We start from the raw sequence: 21,781 nt of genomic DNA, 5'->3' as shown, positions 1-21,781 counted from the left end.
GAACACCAGAGCCCTGTAGGGATGGCTGGCTAGCTAACACGTTGAGCATGCACAGCTCAGTAAATTTCCTGTGAATACACATCTCCTGAGATCTCTCTATTTAATTGGAGGTGATCTTGTCCACCTAATACAGTATATGATGTGGAAGGACAAAAGCATCTGCAGGAGCTGTGGTGATGACTCACAGGGTAGAGCATCTGCTGCTCTCTCAGAAGAACCACATGGACCCTAACAATTGGGTAAAGCATGTCAGTGATTACTTCATAAAGTGTGTGTCGGAGAAACAGCCACATTATCCACACAAAAGACACTGTCACACTGGGTACCCCTTGGTGACTTTGAATTCACTTATTAGCCCAGGATCCATGGAACATGCAGAGATCCATCTGTAGCTGTCCGTTCTAAGTCCACAGGAGGGGACAGAACCCTTGAGTTAGAATGATGGTCTTAAGAGACAAGAGATAGAATTCAATTTTTATTCATAAGGAATTCATTTTTACAACAAAACAGGATTAAAACAAATAAATTAAAATATTTAAAAATATTTGAAAAGATAAAAACAGTAACAAGAACATATAAATATGAAACAACAAAAAGAAAATTTCAATTAAAATCATAACAAAAATATTTCTAAACATCACATTCTTAACGAACATTTGGAAGCACAGATGTATTGCTGTTTCTCCTCTTGCACACATAATGAAAGGAGGTCCCCCAAGTTGTCTCTCAAGTGCTGTTTTCTGAGAAGAAAGTAAGACCTCAATCAGTCAGGCTGGCTTAGTGTTATATAAATTGAGGGTCTCTAAGCAATGACAAATTAACTCTGAGGAAGAATACTCATCCAAAAAATTGGTTACCATTCAGGATGTTTTCATCAGGGACTCCTGAGAAAGCAACTTATTCTTCAGGAAGCTCTCTTACTGGTGTGTGTCCAATTCCAGCTCTCTTGCACTTTCTGAGACCTGGGAGAGGAAGGCAGTTTTTCAGACACTGATTTGGTGGTGAAATGCAAGGCAGCTGTCGGAAGGCTGCCTTCTACCATCTCAGTTCTATTGGACAGTCAACATGGACCTTTTAACTGATATCATTGTTGCTAACTCTTTGGGAAGGGCAAAATCTCCAGAGAGCCTCAAAGTAATGTGGGCTGCCAATATGGGACCCAGACTTATACCAGTGCAAACCAAGAACAGGGCAATGGAAGGAACCTCATTGGGTTGCAGGAAGAAAGTAGATGTCCATATGTCACCAAGGTTAAAACCAATGACAAGTTCTAATTTGACATTTGCACTTTGTTCTTATCCCGCAAAGGTGCTTCCTACACAAGAAGTCACATGACCACAGAGTGTCCTTTGTCAAAGAACCAAGAACTTGTTCAAAACTCTACAGAGCATCCAATCTATCACGTGGATATGCAATAATGAGGTATGTTATTAATCTGTCACCATTTCTATACTGGAGCTTCAAAAAGAGCAGACTTTATACTTGCAAAATAATTCAGTTTCTGAAAAGTGGTTGGCTTCCCAGAATACTTGTGCATAGGCAGAGCAATGAACAATTCCATTACATGAGGTGGTTGGCTGGTTGTGAGTGTAAATTAGAAAGGTGGTAGGAGAGAGCAAAGATGTATCAAATTGTCAAACTTTAGCAGATATTTTTAAGCTAACACAGCTGCTCAACCCTACCAGATGATGCTGGGTCTGGACGTTGCTGGTCTTTATCTTTCTTGTTGAAGTCAACCAAATATTTCTGGTTCAGTGCACAATCAAGATGTACCTCCTTGCTCTCCTGCTTCAGTGGGACCAACTTCTTCCTACATGTGTTCTCCATCAGGAGCTGGCTGAGCAGGTTTCTGGAAATACAGTCTGCATAGTAAGATCATGCTGCCCCTTTCTCCCATTCCCACTCCCGAGTGCCACTAACTCCACCAGGACCCAGATACCCATGAAGACTTAATAGAATTCATTTCGATACATATAAGGCTGCTGCACAAACCACAAAGAGTAAATTCCGGGAAGAATAAATTATTTGTTTGGCCCGAGCACCAATTAGTGTCCACATCTCTCAAAAAGAACATGGATCTACAACTATCCATGAAAGCCCAATGCATGGGGGCAACATCAATTAGTAGTGGGCCAACACCCTCAAAGGAGGTCAGTAGAACCAAGAGAAGATCATGCTAACCATGTGGTCCACACACTGAGTTTTGTAAAACCTGGTATGACACCATAGGTCCAGGTCAGCCTAATAACCTTCTGCTGACTTCAATCAGTGCTGTTCTATCTAGAGCCTTCTGAAGATGCCTAGACAATCCTGGGATGAGTAACAGTCTTTTATGGAACTGAAAACTGAGTCCTAATGACCCTGGCACACTGATGTGTAAACAGCACGAGATAGAACCAGAGCTGAAGACCGTCCAATCCAGAACAAAGAAAGTCAGAAATGGCCATTCCACAGGTGATAGCCTTTCTGACCAGGACTTACCTAGAGAAGGTAATCTCCTTCTGCAGCTTATGGTTGTTCTCATGGATTTCAGTGTTCTCCATCTCTAAGTTGTGCAGAATTGACATGACTGCCTCCTCCATTCTCTCCAGGTCTTCATAATATGGATTTGGCCTGAAGTGTGGCCTGGCCCCAAATGATAGAATCCAATGAACATCAGCATTTAGGAATATATGAACTCAGGGTGCGTCCTGTACTAAACCAGTCCTGGAAGGACACCTTCTGAATTCTACATATTGGATCTTCTTCAGCTTCAGAAACGTGTTTTTCTGCGTCCAGGACACCAGAATCTCGGCATCCAGATGGAGGCTTCCCTGGCTCCCTTTGTTCAATCAAGAGGAAATCTGCAGTCAAGCCAGTTGAGCTATCAAGAGCCTAGGCCGCACCTCTCCATGTTCCCCACCCAACACACCCAGAAACCGGTGATTTCTTTTCTCCTGTTTTGATAACAGACCTTATATCAACACAAAATTATAATCTGCACAAGGAATACAAATAAACAGACAATTGTGGCCACATAGGCAAAGAACTGTGCTGTTGACAGTGGGGCTCCCAGAACAAAGCATTCACTTCACCATGAAAGTGTTACAGGTAAATACTCAGGCCAAGACATAGACCCCTAGATTCCAAGTGTGGAGGGAAATATAAACATATAAAAGTTGTCCATATGCATTTGGATGTATGCACATACAGACTCACAGACTGAGAAATACCCACAAAAAAGAGAAATGTAAAAACAGAGTCAGAGAAAGAGAAAGAGAAATATGGAAACAGAGAGTACTGTGAAAACCAGGAGAAATGCATCCACCATTGCTGTCTCAGAGGGCAAGACACACAGACAATAACAAACAGCCTGAGCCTGTGACCTTCTAGTCAAGCATTGAGATGAACAGTTTGGTACCAGGCCCCTCAGGCTGCTGCGTGGATCTTCCAGCACTCAGTCCCCTGCCTAGCAAGTACAGAGACTCACCATAAACTCACTGCAATTACAATCTTGCAAAGCCACCATCTGTCAAGTGCTTTGCAAATGCACACTAGACACTCACTCTCCCTGACTTTATCCCCGAATTCTTCATTCAGACCACAAGATCTGCTTTTCAATAAATGGAAGCAGATGAGTCCATTTTCCATCTCGCTCCTCAGGAAGGGTCAAGGTTCTGAATCTCCTCTATATGGGAGGTGAGGTTTAGCACAGGGTGGTTAGGGAGGCACAGCTTTCTAGAACCCAAAACCTTAATAGGATAAGATGAAGGTGACCTTGCAGTCCCAGGAATGAAACAAGAGCATTTGGAGTGATTCATACCTGTTCTTCATGGATCTCTCTGTCAGAAACCTCAGGCGATCTCTCAGGTCATTTCTCTCCTCAGTAATGAGCTGCAGCTCTTTAATCAGCCTCTCCTTTTCCTTCATGGCCTGATTCTCGCTTAGTTCAGTGCCAGGGGATGATGTTTCTCTCCCAGCGTCTGTAGGTAGAAGAACACAAGTGAACCTGCGTGGGGAGAATGCATAGAGTGTACATAGACCACAGTTAGGCCTAAACAGGAGAACAAGCCTGGAACCCAGTGTCACTGCTAGGCGATTGGTCTATGCTTAAGAGGCCTCCTCAGTGGATCTCAGTTCTCCCACTACTCTATAGACACCAAGAGACGTAAGCAGCCAGGTGTTCCCTATGCCGGACATCACGTGCTTACATGTACCATGGAGATGGCTTCTCCAGGATTATCATCAACTGACCAGGGTACAGCTTGGTTTCAGGACCCTCACCCGTGTGGGTTCGAACTCAGATGATAAATTCACCATCCACAAGACTTGAGTGATTTGAGACACTCAGATGTCCTACCCTGATACTCTAGCCCAACAACTTTGGATTAAAAACACATTTCCATGGAGGACATGGTCAACAGACTTATCAGTTCCCCTACTTGAAATACCAAATGCCCGAGAAGTTCCAATAGGTTACAGGATGAATCTTGGTCCACATGTTCCAAATACTTTTGGTATTTTAGGAACATGGATTTAAAACACATTTCCAGGGAGGATATGTTCAACAGACTTATCAGTGTCCCTATGTGAAATACCAAATGCCCCAGAAGTGGGAATAGGTTACAGGCTGAATCTTGGTCTACACGTTCCAAATAGTTTTGGTATTGAAAAAAAATTTTTGTAACATACAACCTCTAATATATAAAGCAAACGATGACCCTGCCAGTTAGAAGAAATCAGAGAAGGTCTAAGAACATAAGGTTATTGCCTGGAGCACAATCTCTCACTGTTACTACTGTCAGATATCCACTGTATTTAAAGAAGCAATGATAGTGAAATACATTGCTGCCCTGTCTAAACTCAGAAAAGGTGGACCCTCCACGACTACTGATGGTGTTATTATATCAATGTAACAGAACAAATGAACTGAAAAGTAAAGACCAGAAGTTCACAGAATAATAGCATTGGCCTTACCATATTCTCCCAGTGGGGATGGGGAAACTAAAGTTCTGAAATCCTTGACTTTAAGTAATTGTGATATTCATGGAAATTCAATTCCTTTTCAGATGCTCCAGTTGTTGTGGCCCATTGCTAGAAAGGTCAGCTTAAGCCTGCAGGCCCCCGGTAGGAAGCTCAAAATACACTGCCCAGAACTTACTCAACATTCCCCAGAAGTGCTGCCTTGTCCATCATTACTTTGAGACGAAAGGCTAGACTCCTTCACTTTAGTCTCTCCAGAATCGACATTCCCCCTCCCAAAACGCTTGCGAAGACGGGAAAACATGTCTTAGCTTGTAACCGCCAGACTCAGACTGAGAGAAACTAGGGCACTGGTTGTCACTACAACACTGGTGACATCACAGAGGATGCCAGAACTCTCTAGGAGACAATAGAATGTCCAAGAAGGGACAGCTGATGTCATGGGGAGCAGACTTTGCCCCCCTGCTAATGTTCTCCCTGTACTGAGCATAAGCTGAGGTGCCCTTTCCAGGAGCCTTTCCTGGGGCAGAGCCACTGAGCATCTCCTGCTTCCAAAGCCAAATTTTCCTCAAGGCTTGATTATAAAAACCTTAGTAATTCCTATGCATCTAAATGAATGTTTCCTTCCATATCTTGCACAAAAATGTCTCATCCTAACACAAATTGTCCTCATTCACAATGTTAGCCATTAAAACTTCCTGAGATTTCACACCAGCTTGAATATGCAGTCAAAAGTTCTCCTGTCTCATTATGTACGGGTGCTTTAAATCACATCAGGAAATAGTCTGCATGGTAGGTTACAACATGCGTGTGTATTAGGGGAACACTCATGAAGTCATGTGCTTAGCAATCGACAATTGCCAGAAAATTCCTTAGTTGAAAGAGTTGAAGTCTTTTTGGTGCTAGGAACAGTGTGGAGACCAGTTGGCAGAGGAAAATGCAATATTGGAGCCACCAATGAAGGGAACCTCATGCTGCTTGTGGGGTTCTCCTTTCTGCGCCAATGTCGCCAAAGGAGCACTGCTGACAGGCCTTCTATCAGAAGCTGAGCTTGTATCAGAAAAATAAAATAGTCAAGAGATATAGGGGGTGCACATAAAGGTGTAGGACGAGGCTATACACATCACTACGTGGATAGAGCAATGACCCAGTACTTGTGCTCTGGGTCATGGGCTTCCCCACAAACACAAAAGCATCTGTCACAGTAAAAAATGGATACTGTATTGAGTGCACACACCAACACTGATTGATCAGATCCATACCCCAGATTTTGGGGGCAGATCCATGGCCCCAAATATCTTCCTCTCAACTTATACAGCAAAAAATAAGAAAGAAAGAAAAAAGTCAAAACAAAAAGCTCAAGCTTCTCATATGAGGATTGCAGGAAGTTTGATCTGGTGGTCAGTTCTGATTAGGCCATTTTAGATAGAACAGTGCACAGTGATGCTTAAGGTGATGGGTCCTATATAAAGCTTTCTGCAATATTGGAATTTTAACAAGCCTCATCCAGAACATACAGAACAGGAAAGGATGTGATCACTATGTCCTTGCTCTCTATCAGGTTATTTTTCTGTGTCCGTGATTGTCAAGCATAGACAGCAACAATCTGAAATAGCTGGTAGACATGGAACAAAGTGGCTAAAACTATAGTTGTGGGTTAAACACCTCAACTGTCAAAGGCTAATGCTGTTCTCACAGTCCCTGGAGGCCACTCTTGTAAGACTGTCTACTGGAAAGTAGAAGCAGGTTTATCTGAGCTCAAAGTGAACCTGGCCAGGTAGGAAGAGGGCAACATGGGATACTTGAGACCCTGTCTAAACCAGCACAGAAACTCACACTTCCTTCAAAGCATCATCTATGAATTCTTGATTATCTACCATTCTCTCCCTACCAGTCTTTCAGACTGGAATTGTAGAAAAGAACTGGAAATGATCTTCCTATTCTGAAGACCTTGATCTCTCTTTCCTTAGGTGCTCATTAAGAACTCATGCAAATGGGTATGACCATCTGAACATCTTAGTATCATCTACTCAGTATATCTAGCCTAATACAGTGCCTATGGCAATCTCAAACTTCCCTGAGTGTTGCTGACCCAGCAAGAAGTATGAAGTACTGAGGCCACACCCCAGTGATCCTTTCAAGGGGTTAGAAGAAAGCCATCAGAGAAACTCCACTTCTTTGTCCTTAGATTAAATCACATTGACACAATGTGAACCTGGTGGGCTATTTAAACATGCATCTTTCTGCCAACCCCAGCTTTCTGAGTTCAGTCCATGTGAACCTGCATGGGGAGAATGCATAGAGTGTACATAGACCACAGTGAGGCCTAAACAACAAGCCTGGAATCCAGTGTCACTGCAAGGAGTTTGGTCTTCGCTTAAGAGACCTCCTCAGTGGGTCTCAGTTCACACACTACTCTATAGAGACCAAGAGATGTACGCAGCCAGGTGTTCCCTATGCCTTCTGACACATGCAATAAATGCAGTAAATTTTAATTTCTGTTCAATTGTTCAGTAACTTACTTACACTTGCATATTGCTGTGAAAGTGATGGGGTTTCGTGATCAGTATTGCATTTAACAATGCATAACCAATCATCCCTCCTAGAATGACTGTATATAGAGAAAGAAAATTTATTAGAATGGTTTATAGGCTGTGGTACAGCTAATTCAACAAGGAATGGAAGGTCTAAAACGCAGTAGTTGCCCCTGTTGAAGCCAATCCCCCTAGCATAGCTGTAGCCATTTTGTTCCATGCCTGCCAGATAGTTCATATTCTTGCCGTAATAAGTCTGCCTGTCATGGTTGTCTGAAAATAATTTAACTCAGAGCAGGGTCAGGAATGATCACATAACTTGTGTATGTTTTTTTTATTGGTTATTTTGTTTATTTGGATTTCAAATGTTAAGCCCCTTTCCAGTTTCCCCTACAATAACCCTGCATTCCACCCCCTTCCCCAGCCTCCTCGAGGGTGCTCCCCCACCCACCCATTCCGGAACCACTGGAAGGAATTTCTTTATGTTGTGAGGTTTCTTAATCTTAAATTTCATAATTATAAGCTTCATGTAGGACCAATAAAATTAAAGGTCAATATGAGGGCTGCAGAGATGGCTCCATGGTTAAGAGCACTGACTGCTCTTCCGGAGGTCCTGAGTTCAAATCCCAGCAACAACGTGGTGGCTCACAACCATCTGTAATGAGACCTGATGCCCTCTTCTGGTGTGTCTGCAGACAGCTACAGTATACTTATATATAAATAAATAAATCTTTAAACAGATAAAAAGTCAGTATGAACCTTTGTTGTCTAAAATGGCTTGAGTCAGGGCTGACAACCAGACAGCCCTTCCAGCACCTGCCTATGAGCTCACATTTTAGTCTTTATAAACTGACATAGAAAATATCCAGGGTCCTAGCGTGACAAATTCACAGCTACATCTCTGATGATCAGTCTTAGGGTGGGCATTTAATAAACCATTCCTGTCTAAGTGAGGTCAGAGTTTGTGTGGTTTATGGGGCAACTCCAGGACCTCAACGGTTTTGTCCATAAGGCTGGATATTTCAGCTGGTCTTCAGTACATGCAGGAATCCTGAAGAAGAAGGAAAATTAATAAAGCAAACTTCCTTTTTCCATGTCCTTGATATGATCCAGCAGAAGGTGTGGTCCAAACAAAAACCAACGGATTGGGTAAAGATCTTTACCAATCCTACAACAGATAGAGGGCTTATATCCAAAATATACAAAGAACTCAAGAAGTTAGACCTCAGGGAACAAATAACACTATTTAAAAAATGGGGCTAAGAGCTAAACAAAGAATTCACAGCTGAGGAATGCCGAATGGCTGAGAAACACCGAAAGAAATGCTCAACATCTTTAGTCACAAGGGAAATGCAAATCAAAACAACCCTGAGATTTCACCTCACACCAGTCAGAATGGCTAAGATCAAAAACTCAGGTTACAGCAGATCCTGGCAAGGATGTAGAGAAAGAGGAAAACTCCTCCATTGTTGGTGGGATTGCAGACTGGTACAACCATTCTGGAAATCAGTCTGGAGATTCCTCAGAAAATTGGACATTGAACTACCTGAGGACCCAGCTATACCTCTCTTGGGCATATTCCCAAAAGATGCCCCAACATATAACAAAGACACATGCTCCACTATGTTCATAGCAGCCTTATTTATAATAGCCAGAAGCTGGAAAGAACCCAGATGCCCTTCAACAGAGGAATGGATACAGAAAATGTGGTACATCTACACAATGGAATATTACTCAGCTATCAAAAACAACGAGTTTATGAAATTCATAGGCAAATGGATGGAACTGGAAAATATCATCCTGAGTGAGCTAACCCAATCACAGAAAAACACACATGGTATGCACTCATTGATAAGTGGAATTAGCCCAAATGCTCGAATTACCCTAGATGCACAGAACACATGAAACTCAAGAAGGATGACCAAAACGCTCATGCTTCACTCCTTCTTTAAAAGGGGAACAAGAATACCCTTGGCAGGGAATAGGGAGGCAAAGTTTAGAACAGAGGCAGAAGGAACACCGATGCAGAGCCTGCCCCACATGTGGCCCATACCTATACAGATATTAGATAAGATGGATGAAGCAAAGAAGTACAAGCCGACAGGAACTGGATGTAGATCTCTCCTGAGAGACACAGCCAGAATACGGCAAATACGTAGCTGAATGCCATCATTAAACCACTGAACTGAGAACGGTGCCCCCGTTGAAGTAATCAGAGAAAGGACTGGAAGAGCTTGAAGGGGGTTAAGACCCCATATGAACAACAATTCCAACCAACCAGAGCTTCCAGGGACTAAGCCACTACCCAAAGACTATACGTGGACTGACCCTGGACTCCAACTGCATACGTAGCAATGCATAGCCTAGTAAGATCACCAGCAGAAGGGGAAACCCTTGGTCCTGCCAAGACTGAACCCCCAGTGAACATGATTGTTAGGGGGAGGGCGCTAATGGGGGAAGGATGGGGAGGGGAACACACACATAGAAGGGGAGGGGAAAGGGTTGAGGGATGTTGGCCTGGAAATCGGGAAGGGTAATAACAATCGAAATGTAAATAAGAAATACTCAAGTTAATAAAGATGAAAAAAATAAAAAGAAAAAAGGTGTGGTCAGATTAGAGGTGGGCCTTTCCATCTCAAAAGATCTGAATTAAAGATTTATCTTCTGATCTCCAAGATTTGGATTACAAGTAGGTCTTCTTGCTTCAGAAAATTTAATTAAGAAAAAAAATACAATGGTGCTTATGCCTTTAGCCTCAGCATCCAGGAGGTAGAGGCAGGTGGATCACTGAGTTCAAGGCCAGCCTGGTCTACAAAATGAATTCCAGGACAGCCAGAGCTACACAGGGAAACCCTGTCTCAAAAAAAACAAAGAAGAGGAGGAGGACCAAGAGGAGGGGGTTGAAGAGACGAAAAAAGAAAGACGGAAGGAGAGAGAGAGAGAGAGAGAGAGAGAGAGAGAGAGAGATCCCCCTCACAGGGCGTCAAGCCATTTGGCATTAGTTAATTCCAGGTACACTCAAGTTGACATCCAAGAACAGCAATCCCATTACCCGTGGTTGTGATCTCACCCTGGTAGGCTCCTGAGTAGGAGGCTGAAGCAGGAGAATTGCCATAAGTCTGATGCCAGCATGAACTACACACGTGTTCCAAGCCAAGCCAATTTCAGCTACAGTTTGAGATTCTGTCTGAAAAATATGAAAGAGAAAGAAAACATAATTTCCTAGAGCAGTGTTTCTCAACCTTCCTATGGCCTCAACCCTTTAGAACAGTTCCTCATGCTGTGGGGACCCCAACTACAAAATTATTTTGTCGCTACTTCACAACTGTAAATTTGCTACTGTAATGAATCTTTATTGTAGTGTAAACTATCTGATAGGAGACCCCGTGTGGGTCACGACCCCCAGGCTGAGGGCCTTTGCCCTAGAGGCGGTCTTGGCCTAGATTATATAGTTCATATTATAATGGGCTCTCTCAGCATTTGAAGGTCAAGTATATTCACTTGTAACATCAAAACTTAAAAATTCAGCTGAGCGGGTGACTGGTATGGTGTGACATCCCCCAGAATAGCTTTGCCATTTTGTTCCATGCCTGCCAGCCATTTCATATTGTTGCTGTAACACGCCTGCCGACACTGACAAGGAGAAGGGACTTGGCTCAAGGACATGCTGACCACACACCTTGTTTTGTTCTGAATGTTCAGTATGCAGTTTGCTAATCTTGAGAAATTCTACACCTGAAGGAGTGGTTCCCTGAAGCGGACACAGTTGAAAGGCTAAGGCAGATGTGTGAAGGAATGTTTCACTGAGGCAGACGCAGGTAAAAGGATGTTCTGCTAAAGCACGCATGTGAAAGGACACGTGATGAAGGGTTCTGCACTAAGGACACACATGCATTGGTCTGCTTTGCATTCTGTAGTTGAGCTGCATTTGCTGGGACTTCATAGAACCACAGCAAAAACCCCTCTGATGGGCTGTGTAGTTTCTCACTGTTTCCTTGGCCTCAGGCTGATGGGCAGAATGATGTCAGCTGAGACAGACACATGTGCTGACGCAGGACACACGCTGAGGCCAGACCCATGGAGGACATGGGATATTGAGAGGGAGTATGGATGGAGTTATGCTTGCGTAGCTTGTTGGTTTGGGGTCTCTGGTGATCTCTGCTCGCCTGAGAGCTGCTCTTACTGACTGTGTAGCATCTTGGCTGCTCTTTGTTCCCCTTGGACAGCCCTCAGGACCAGGCTCTCCTCTCCCTTAACCATAGCTGCTGTCCTCTTCCTCTCTCCTCTCCATCACACACGTTCTTCCTTTATTCTCTGGCAGCTTCTTCCTTCTTCCCTCCTCATGATCCTCTCTAGCAAAGCCCTCAAAGCTCCCCTCCCCCATCTGTCTGCTGTGCAGCTGTTGGCTGTTGTCTTCTTATTAATCACAGTTAACTGGGAGCAGGGTCAGTTATTTGGGGTTAACCAGTCCTGAGTTCCACAAATTAGCATTAAAATACAAGCAGAATTAGGCCAATACACTACAGGGGTTTTTGTTTGTTTGTTCGGTTGGTTTGGTTTAATTTTCATTTACCTTTTTACTTGTTATTTTATTTTTGGCTATTTTTTATTAATCGGTTATTTTATTTATTTACATTTCAACTGTTGTCCTGCTTTCCAGACTCCCCTCATCAAATTTACATCCCATTTCTGCTCAGCTTTGCCTATGTGACAGTGCTCCTGCACCCACACATATCCATTCCCACCTCACACCTCTAGGATCTGCCTTTGGTGGGGCTACAGGCCTCACCTTGAACCATAGAGCATCCTTGCATACACTTTGTCTGGCAGTTTGGCCCCTGGGAGCTTGGGGATTAGGGAAAGAAGATCTGTTCAGATATTAAAGCCAATGATTGCGGCATTCTCTTCTTTTTCTGGTTATAGGTGAATTTATGTTTGTGTGCTTCTCTTTTTTTAAATTATTGAGAGAAGATTAATTTCTTGGTTTTTCTTGGGTATAGTTTAGTTCATTGTCTTGGAGTTTTCCTCCTATTAGCCTCTGTTGTGCTTTCTTACAGAAAAGAATTCTTTAAATTTGGTTTTGTCATGAAATATCCTGGTTCTTCCTTTTATGGTGATTGAGGATTATGCTGGATATAGGAGCCTGTGTCTGCATTACATCTGCCCAAGATTTTCTGACTTTTAGAATCTCTGTTGAGAAGTCTGGTGTAATTCAGATACGTCTGAATTTATTTGTTACTAGATATTTATACCTTACCCCTTTTAATGTTCTTTCTTGATCTGTGCATTTAGCGTTTTAATTATTATGTGAATGGTGGAATTTTTCTGGTACAATTAGTTTGATGTTCTGTAGGCTTGTTGTAACTTTATGGCCTTTTCTTTCTTTACCTTATGGAAGTTTGCTGCTATGATTTGTTGAAGGTGTTTACTGGATCTATGAACTAGAAATCTTAATTCTCTTCTCTATCTATTATCCTTAGGTTTCAACATTTAATTGTGTCCTGAAATTCATGGATATTTTGGATTCAATAAACTATACATGTTTATCTGAGATGGGTGTTTTCTGCTTTGTGGGATGACCTCCTTGACCCCAGGCTGCATGAAGAATCTCAGCTGACAATGGGGACATAAATTATAAGTATGTGTAGCAAGACCCAGGCCTTTTCCAGGTCTTAGATATTAAATGAGAACCTCAAATACAGTAGTAATGTGATAGTGTGGTGTGAATCTAGTTACTATTCTCTATTTTGATATAGATGACTCTTTTTGTGTCATGGTCAGCTTATAATGACTAGAATACCTAAGCTTGAGAATAACCAAAGACTACATTGCTTCTCTAGCAGCTGAGCTTTTAAAAGCCCTGGTGTGACAGCAACTGTTGGTGGACATTCTGGATTATTCCTTCTGTACTTTAACTCTCTGTGTCACTTCCACCATCAGTAAGTTAGTTCAATTCCATAAATTGGAAATCCATCACCTGGAAGAAATACTCTTTTTTTTAAAGATTTATTTATTTATTTATTATATACAAGTACACCGTGACTGTCTTCAGACACACCAGAAGAGGGTATCATATCTCATTACAGATGGTTGTGAGCCACCATGTGGTGGCTGGGATTTGAACTCAGGACCTCTGGAAGAGCTGTCAGTGCTCTTAACCGCTAAGCCATCTCTTTAGCCCAAGAAATACTTTCTGAATATGATCTGAGATTGGCCATGGAAAAAGGGTAGCTTGAATTGTCCCACCTAGGTTCTGGGCCTGCACAGGCCTGCTCTCCAAAAGAAACCTGTGTTCACAGCTGTTGGCTGGCTAAGAAAGATTTCACGAGACATGATACACAGCCCTCGGACTTCTGCTCCAGTCATCTGCACAATTTTTCCCGGACGATATCCTCATACCTCCAGCAGGCAGGTGATGAAGCTGTCCACTCTCAGCTCCCCTTCAGCCATCTTGTGGGCACCAGACTCTCCTCCCTGCAGCAGGAACAAGGGCTTCTCCATGGTGGCTGCAGCAGCAGTGGTGGTTTGGCATTCTCACCTAGGAGGCCCTATGCCTTTCTACCCCAGTTCCAACTCACCTCAGGCCCCGGCGTTCCCCCCATCCACTTCCCATGGAGCAGGGAGAGCAGCACCCACTAGAAATAAAAGGGAAGCCCTTGGTCCTGCCAAGACTGAACCCCCAGTGAAGGGGCTTGTTGGGGGGAGGGTGGTAATGGGGGGAGGATGGGGAGGGGAACACCCATAGAGAAGGGGAGGGGGAGGGGTTAGGGGGATGTTTGCCTGGAAACCCAGAAAGGTAATAACAATTGAAATGTAAATAAGATATACCCAATTTAATAAAGATGGAGAAAAAAAATAGAAAGAAAAGGCACACATTTAAACAGAAGAATATGGACCCTAATTTTAAACCACAGCTCTGTCAATTAACTATACCTTAAGGAAGCTCAGAAAAGCAGGCCAAACAATTAATATTTTCTCGGTTTAAGTAAATAATAATGTCTGTTTCTTGCTATTGTGGAGGGAATTAAATAGATAATATGTAATCATGGAAATTTTGAAGTACCATCCATTTTTCTGTTCATTAAATCACTCTTCCTCATTTCATTGATCAAGTATGTATGTTTTCTTTTCATAGTTACACGTATAATAAAACCAGTATAAAAACCTTCAGAATTGTATAAGCTTTCACTTTTAACAAATTAAATTAGTTGTTCTTTGTATTTCTGCTGAACATTTAAATGTTCTTTATATGTCCCAATGCTACTTTATTAGGTACCTATAAACTTTAAACTCTTTGCCTGAGAGCATGAGTACTATTTAATTATATAGTAACTACACTCAGGCTGTCCTTGTATTAGAACCAATTATATCAGACTCTAAGAAAAATTACTATTGCTTTAAAGTTTGTGTGTGTATGAGTGAGAGTATGAGTATGAGTGTCTGTGTATGTGTGTGTGTGTGTGTGTGTGTGTGTGTGTGTGTGCAGCACATGACCAAACAACTTTCAGGAGCCATTTCTCTCCTTCTGTCATGTGGGTCCCAGGATGTAACCAGGTGTTTGACTTTGGCAATAAATAATATTACCAACTAAATAAATAAATAAACAAACAAAAAACAAGCCACGAATCAACTTTAAAAGTAAAGGCCAGAAGTTCACAGAATAGTAGCATTGGCCTTACCATATCCTTTCTTTGGGGATGGGAAAATTAATGTTCTGAAATCCATGACCTTCAGGAATTGTGATATTCATGGAAATTCAATTCCTTTGCAGATGCTCCAGTTGTTGTGGCCAATTGCTAGAAAGGTCAGCTTAAGCTTGCAGGACCCCCATCATCCCTTCCCTCCCCCCCCCCGCCTCCACAGAAAGCTCAAAAGACACTGCCCAGAACTTACTCCACATTCCCCAGAACCACTTCCTTTGTCCATCATTTCTTTGAGACGAAAGGTCAGACTCCTTCACCCTAGTCTCTGCACAATCGACATCCCCCCTCCCAAAACACTTCTAAGACTGGAAAACATGTCTTAGGATGTATCTGCCAGACTCGGACTGAGAGAAACTAGGGCACTGGTTGTCACTACAACATTGGTGACAGAGGACGCCAAGAACTCTCTAGGAGACAATAGAATGTCCAAGAAGGGACAGCAGATGTCATGGGGAGCAGACTTTGCCTCCCTGCTAATGTTCTCCCTGTACTGAGCATAAGCAGAGGTCCCCTTTCCAGGAGACTTTCCTGGGGCAGAGCCACTGAGCATCTCCTTCTCCAAAGCCAAATTTTGCTCAAGGCTTGATTATAAAAACCTTAGTAATTCCTATGCATCAAAATGAATGTTTCCTTCCAAATCCTGCTCAAAAATGTCTCATCCTAACTCAAATTATCCTCCTTCACCAATATTAGCCATTAAAAATTCCTGAGAAATAATACCAGTTTGAATATGCACTCAAAATGTTCTCCTGTCTTATTATGTACAGGTGCTTGAAATCACATCAAGAAATAGCCTGCATGGAAGGTTGCAACATGGGTGTGTGTTAGGGGAACACTCATGAAGCCTTGTGCTTAGCATTCAACGGTTGCCACAAAATTCCTTAGGAGGAAGACTTGAAATCATTATGGTGCTAGAAACAGTGTGGAGGCCAGTTGGCATAGGAAAGTGAAACATTAGAGCCACCATTGAAGGCTCCTGTTGGGCCCTACCTTGGTGTTTCCCTCCCCGCTCCCTGAGCCTTTCAGCCTGCTATAGCAAGAAATTGTGTACACCTTTGACAGCTGCTCTTAGCCCCTGATTTGGGGCTGGGATTTTCCATGGCACCCTTCCTCCCCACTGAGCTTTCCTGCTTCTTGTTTTTAAGAAGCTGTTTATGCCCCTGATTGGGCTGGAACTTTCACCACACAGACTTGTCCTATTTTCCTGGTAGGGATTTTCACCTGCCTTGTTGTTTTTCCACGGCTTTTGCCTCTGGTATATAAGGAGATCTCAGTAAAGCCTTGGTGGCACTCGCTAAAAAGGGGTGACCCGTGTACGTGTTTTCTTTCAACCCCACAAACCTACACCCGATATTCACACACTGTTGGCGCAGGCACTGACAATATGTATCACAATAGAAACTAGTAACTAGATTTAACCAAACTATCCTATTAATGCTGTATTTCATGGTATTTTTTTTTGCTCTCCTAGAACCTGGAAGAGGTTTGGGGTTTTCTAATCCGACTCATAATTTATTATCCTTCCCAACACTATGTGCTTTGTTCTGTTAATGCTAACAGCGGCATCCAATACCTAGGATATTTTCTACTGACATGTGTGACGTGAGACAAAACAGTCCCTGTCATCCCTCACCTGAATAAATTCCTTAGCGGACAGTGTAGTTGGAGGGTCCTTCTTTCCTCTCCAAGATCGAGAAACATTTCCAGTCTTCAGACAAGTGTGTCAGCCATTGTCCAGTGACTGTCTTGAGATGTCCACAATGTCAGCTGAGTGTCGTCATCCAGCCTGCCCTGTAATTGTTGTAGATGATTAATAGGGTTCCAGCCCTAGGATTTAATTCAGTGCTACAATACCTGCCAAACACGCTCAAAGCCCTAGCTGCCACCCTAGTCCTGTGTGCTCTAGAGAAAGAAAATAAAGAACCACATTGTCTATCCAGTTTCTCCTCCAATAGAAGGAGAATGTGCATCGGGTCTTTTAAGTAACTCTAAGCCCCAGCTTCCCCACAGCTCCCTCCTTCGATTCCATTATTGGTGCATTTTCAGTAACGCTCACTTTATTTTTGGTGTGCAAAGAATATGCACCATGTCAGTAAAGTGTGTGTGTGTGTGTGTGTGTGTGTGTGTGTGTGTTCATCCATGAACTCACTATAAATTATTATCAAATGACCCATAAGACTGTGGAGAAACCTGTCGATGTGCATGCAGAATTATGTTACTACTGTTCCATGGCACCTTGCAGGGAACACTGAATTAGTGGGCCGCTTTAATAGAGCCTAAACAAGGCTCTGCATGGTTTTCGGTGAGATTGTGATGTGCAACACCACAACAGAGATCAGCAGAAGCTTCATTTATTCCATGCTGCTGTTACCAAGAGGAGGCAAAGCCTCATCCCATAGAGAGTCTGGTAGGATCTGATGAAAGGAAATAAACTCAGGGTTGAAATCAAGCCTTTAGAAACAAAGAGAAAAATACAAAGTCAAGGAAAGCAAGAGCTGTCTTTTCTTCCTCTTTTTTTTTTTTGAGAAGATCCACAATAGAGACAACCCCTTCCTCAAACTAACAATGCACAAGAGAGACAATACATGAATTAAAAATCAGAAATGAAATGAGGGACATAACAATAGACACCGAGCAAATTCCAAAATCATTAGTTCTTACTCCCGAGGACTTTATGCCAGAAAACTGGAATATTTATTCGATATTGTTGATTTTGTAGACAGATAACAATTACCAAAGTTAAATCCAGATCTGGGAAGGTATCTGAATAATACCCCTAAGAAAATAGATACACTCATTAAAGGTTGCATACATTATATATTATATTGCTTTCTTTTTGCATGATTAAACCCCTTCAAGGACATTTAGCTATGTTATAGAAAGTGTTACTTTTAAAACAAAAGGACAAAGAGAGAAATTGAGGAGTCACTGAGAGACACTTCCCAGACAGGATCAAGGAAAGACGGCTGAGAGATGCAAGCAGGGGCTGCAATGCCGCCCTTGAGAAGAAAATGTTTTTCTCACTTTACCTCACACTATGCTGTACTGTGTCCGTTTTTTGTGGAAGCGGCTCTCATGCTCTCTGGGTTATGACAAGTATATTGTGATACTAGGAAGAGGGGTGATTTGCTATACAGATATTTTAAGAAGAAGCCTTTGCTTAGTCTCACTTCTTTGCCTAGTCTTGCCTCGGTCGTTCCTGGTATCATGGGAATAACGATCTTATTATATCTTTCCAAAAGGGAATGTGAGGTAATGCATATTCATGCCTGTATAAGGGTTAATAAGCTTGCAGCTGCATGCAGTTGCATCTGCCTTTGCTTTGCATCCCCTGTGTCCTGGTTATTTGTGACCATACCTGGGCCGCTAACACACTAGATGGTGACACGCATCACCCTTCTCAGTGTCAGGTTTATTTTCTTTCTTTTTTGAAATCTATGATGTGGAGGCGTATTACAGCAACAATATGAAATAGCAGGCTGGCATGTATGAAAATTGCTGTGTTTAAGCTAGGTGTGGGGACAAGTCCTCAAAAGGAGCTGTTAAGATGGGAAACAAATAATGCATTTATTGCTGGAATTGAGTTGCCTCAGCTGTGTTGCTCTGCCTGCTCAGTGTCCATTCAACATCACTCTGTTTCTACAGAGGAACTCAAGGTTTGCCCCAGCTGCCTGTGAGCTGTGATATGGGCAGAGAAAGGCCAGGACACAGTGGTGATTTCCCACTCCTCAGTTATGCTGAATTTTCCACTACTGTACTTGTATACACAAGTCCAGTGTGGTCAGTTATTATAGATATTTGTCATTTCTTACAGAGGGCAACTATGATTGACTACACCCAATTCTACAAAAAACAAAAAAAGGAAATCTGGCCCTTGGCAGCAATCAATCAAGAAATATCTAGGATGGTGGTGCATGAATTCTGCCAAGCAATGAACTCAGATAGGTGGGGTTGTGAGGAAGATGTATGGTTGAATATCCCAATAGATTCACGTTGTATCATCTTGATTTAATCTAAGGACAAAGAAGTGCAGTATCTCTGATGGCTTTCTTCTAAAACCTTGAAAGGTTCAGTGGGGTTTGACCTCAGTTCTTCATTCTTCTTGCTGGGGCAGCAACACTCAGGGAAGCTTGAGATTACCATAGGCACAGTATTAGGCTAGAAATGCTGAGTAGGTGATACTAAGTTGTTCAGATGGTGATACCCATTTCATTTGTTCTTAACGTGGACCAAAGGAAAGACAGATCAAGATCCTTAGAATAAAAAGATCATTTCCAGTTTTTTTCTACCTTTCCTGAATGAAAGACTGGTTGGTAGAGAATGGTAAAAATTCAAGAATTGGTAGATGATGCTTTGAATGAAGGGTGGGTTTCTGTGCTGGTTTTAGACAGGTTCTCAATTACCCCATCTTGTTCTCTACGTTGCTCGTCAGGTTCACTTTGAGCTCAAATAAAGCTGCTTCTACTTTCCAAAAGGTAGTCTTACAAAGGGGCCTCCAAGGACTGTGAGGACAGCATTAGCCAATGAGAATTGAGGTGTGTAACCCACAACTATAGCTTTATCTGAAAGACCCTCAGACAGAGGAGACTCTCGCTCCAGTCCTGAGGACAATCACCACCCCATGAACACACAGGACTCAGTCTTGATGTAAAAACAAGAGGTTTACTTTGGGATACCAATGCACTGGGGCTCGACACGGTCCTCACGAGGAGGGATGTAAGGAGCCTCAAACAACAGAAATGTACAGCTTAAACCGTCATTTATGATCACACAGTTTCATTAGCTCAGCTATTTCGGTGCCAAGAATAACTAGGCAGATGTTTCTCGTCCTGGGGATAAGGCCGTAACCACATCAATGTAGCTATTTCAGTAGGAAGGATTTCTGACTTGATATATGTTTTCTTATCCTGGGGTTCCCAGGACAAGGATCAAGTATATCTGTCTTGGCAGGTGTTTCTGTTCTGGAGTTCCCAGGACAAGGCTATAGTGATGTCAGCCTATAGCACAGCTGCATTCAGTACCAAGGATATCTCACTTCTATAGTGGTCAGTCAGCTTCCCAGAGATGTTTCCTGTCTTGTAATTGCCCTGCAGTAAATATGTTCTATACCCTCTGTTCTTATGGTCGGGCAGCTTCCTAGAGAGTGGGTGGGAATGTGCTTTCTGTACTTTCTGGTCTATTGTCTAACGTCTAGGGGCTAAGCGAGGGCCAGCTTAAAAGATTCTCATGCTTACGAAATGGCTGTTCTGATATCAAACGGGGATCTTTCATATCCACTTTCTTCCAAGTCTACCAGCCATCTCAGATTGTTGGTGTAATATGCCTGACAATCAAGGACACAGAAAAATAACTTGATACACAGCAAGGACATGGCAATCATATCCTGTGTCGTTATGTATGTTCTGGATGAGGTTTGTTAAAATGACAATATTGCACAAAGCTTTATATAGGACCCATCAAATTAAGGGTCACTATGCACCGTCATAGCTAAAATGGCCTGGTCAGAAGTGACCACTGGATCACTCTTCTGTAACTTCACATGAGAGGCTTGTGCTTTTTGTGTTTTATTATTTTTCTGTTTTTTTCTTATTTATTTATTTATTTATTTATTTATTTATTTATTTATTTACTTTTTGCTTTATATGTTGTGAGGAAGATAGTTCAAGTCATGCATCTGCCCCCAAAATCTGAGCTTTGCTACTAATACTGTAAACAGTATTAGTGTGTGCATCCAATAAAATAACTTGGTTTTTGTTTTTAGTACGATACATGCTTTTGTGTTTTGTGGGGTGATCCATGAAACAGGAGTGAAGATGCTTGTTTCTTACTCTGTCCACTGAGTTATGTCTCTAGGCTTGTCCTACTCCTTTGGCTGCACCCCCCACATCTGCTGACTATTTTATTTTTCAGATGAAATCACACGTTATAGCTTAGAGAGGCCTGTAAGCAATCCTACTTTGGTAACTTAAGTGCAAAGAGGAGAGCCCCACACTCAGCCTGAGGGTGTATTCACTGGTGGATCCAATATTTCAGTTTCCTCTCCTAACAGATCACCACAATGTTGCCAGGACCATAATGAGTGCAATTCTTTCTCCTAAGGAATCTGGTGGCAACTGTCAAATGTTAAGCACAAAGCTTCAGGTTGTACCTATAACACACACCCACATCGCAACCTACCCTACAGGCTATTTCTGGGTGTGATTTCATGCACCTGCACATGATGAGACAGGAGACCTCTTTGGCTACTTATAGGAACTGGTGTGATTTCTCAGTAATCTTTAATGGGTAATATTGCTGACTGAGGAGAATTTGAGGTAGGATGAAACATTTCTGTGCAGGGATTGGGGAGGAAGCACTCACTTAGATACATAGCAATGACTTAGGTTTTTCCAATCAAGCCTAGAGCCAAATTTGGCTTTGGAAGCATGTGGTGCTCAGTGGCTATGCCACAGGGAAGTCCCCTGAAAAGGGTCCATCAGCTTTTGCTCAGTACAGGCAGAACATTAGCAGGGAGGCAAAGTCTGTTATCCATGACATCAGCCGTCCCTTCGTGGACATTCTATTGTCTCCTAGAGAGACCTT

The 21,781-nt window shown here is 42.5% G+C and overlaps 1 protein-coding gene and 1 long non-coding RNA gene across 2 annotated transcripts in view; both read right to left on the bottom strand.

Annotated features, from left to right (window-relative positions):
* Nucleotides 1–462: 462 nt before the first annotated feature.
* Nucleotides 463–1,872, bottom strand: LOC134483573 (uncharacterized). The gene is made up of 3 exons (XR_010060380.1): nt 1,683–1,872; nt 858–962; nt 463–740 (listed from the first exon to the last, which is right to left on the bottom strand). It is a non-coding gene; the product is annotated as an uncharacterized LOC134483573 (long non-coding RNA).
* A 16-nt stretch (nt 1,873–1,888) lies between these two features.
* LOC134483571 (disks large homolog 5-like) overlaps nt 1,889–21,781 on the bottom strand; it is a 46,720-nt gene continuing 26,827 nt past the window's right edge. The window contains exon 3 of the mRNA XM_063278809.1: nt 1,889–2,625. Coding sequence (XP_063134879.1) covers nt 2,478–2,625 — 148 coding nt within the window. The 3' untranslated portion in view covers nt 1,889–2,477. The remainder of the gene's footprint in view (nt 2,626–21,781) is intronic.

Source organism: Rattus norvegicus, chromosome 19, assembly GCF_036323735.1.
Source record: "Rattus norvegicus strain BN/NHsdMcwi chromosome 19, GRCr8, whole genome shotgun sequence".
In the NCBI taxonomy this organism is placed as follows: domain Eukaryota; kingdom Metazoa; phylum Chordata; class Mammalia; order Rodentia; family Muridae; genus Rattus; species Rattus norvegicus.
The sequence above is the reverse complement of the archived record's forward strand: the minus strand, read 5'-3'. Positions and strand labels throughout refer to the sequence as shown.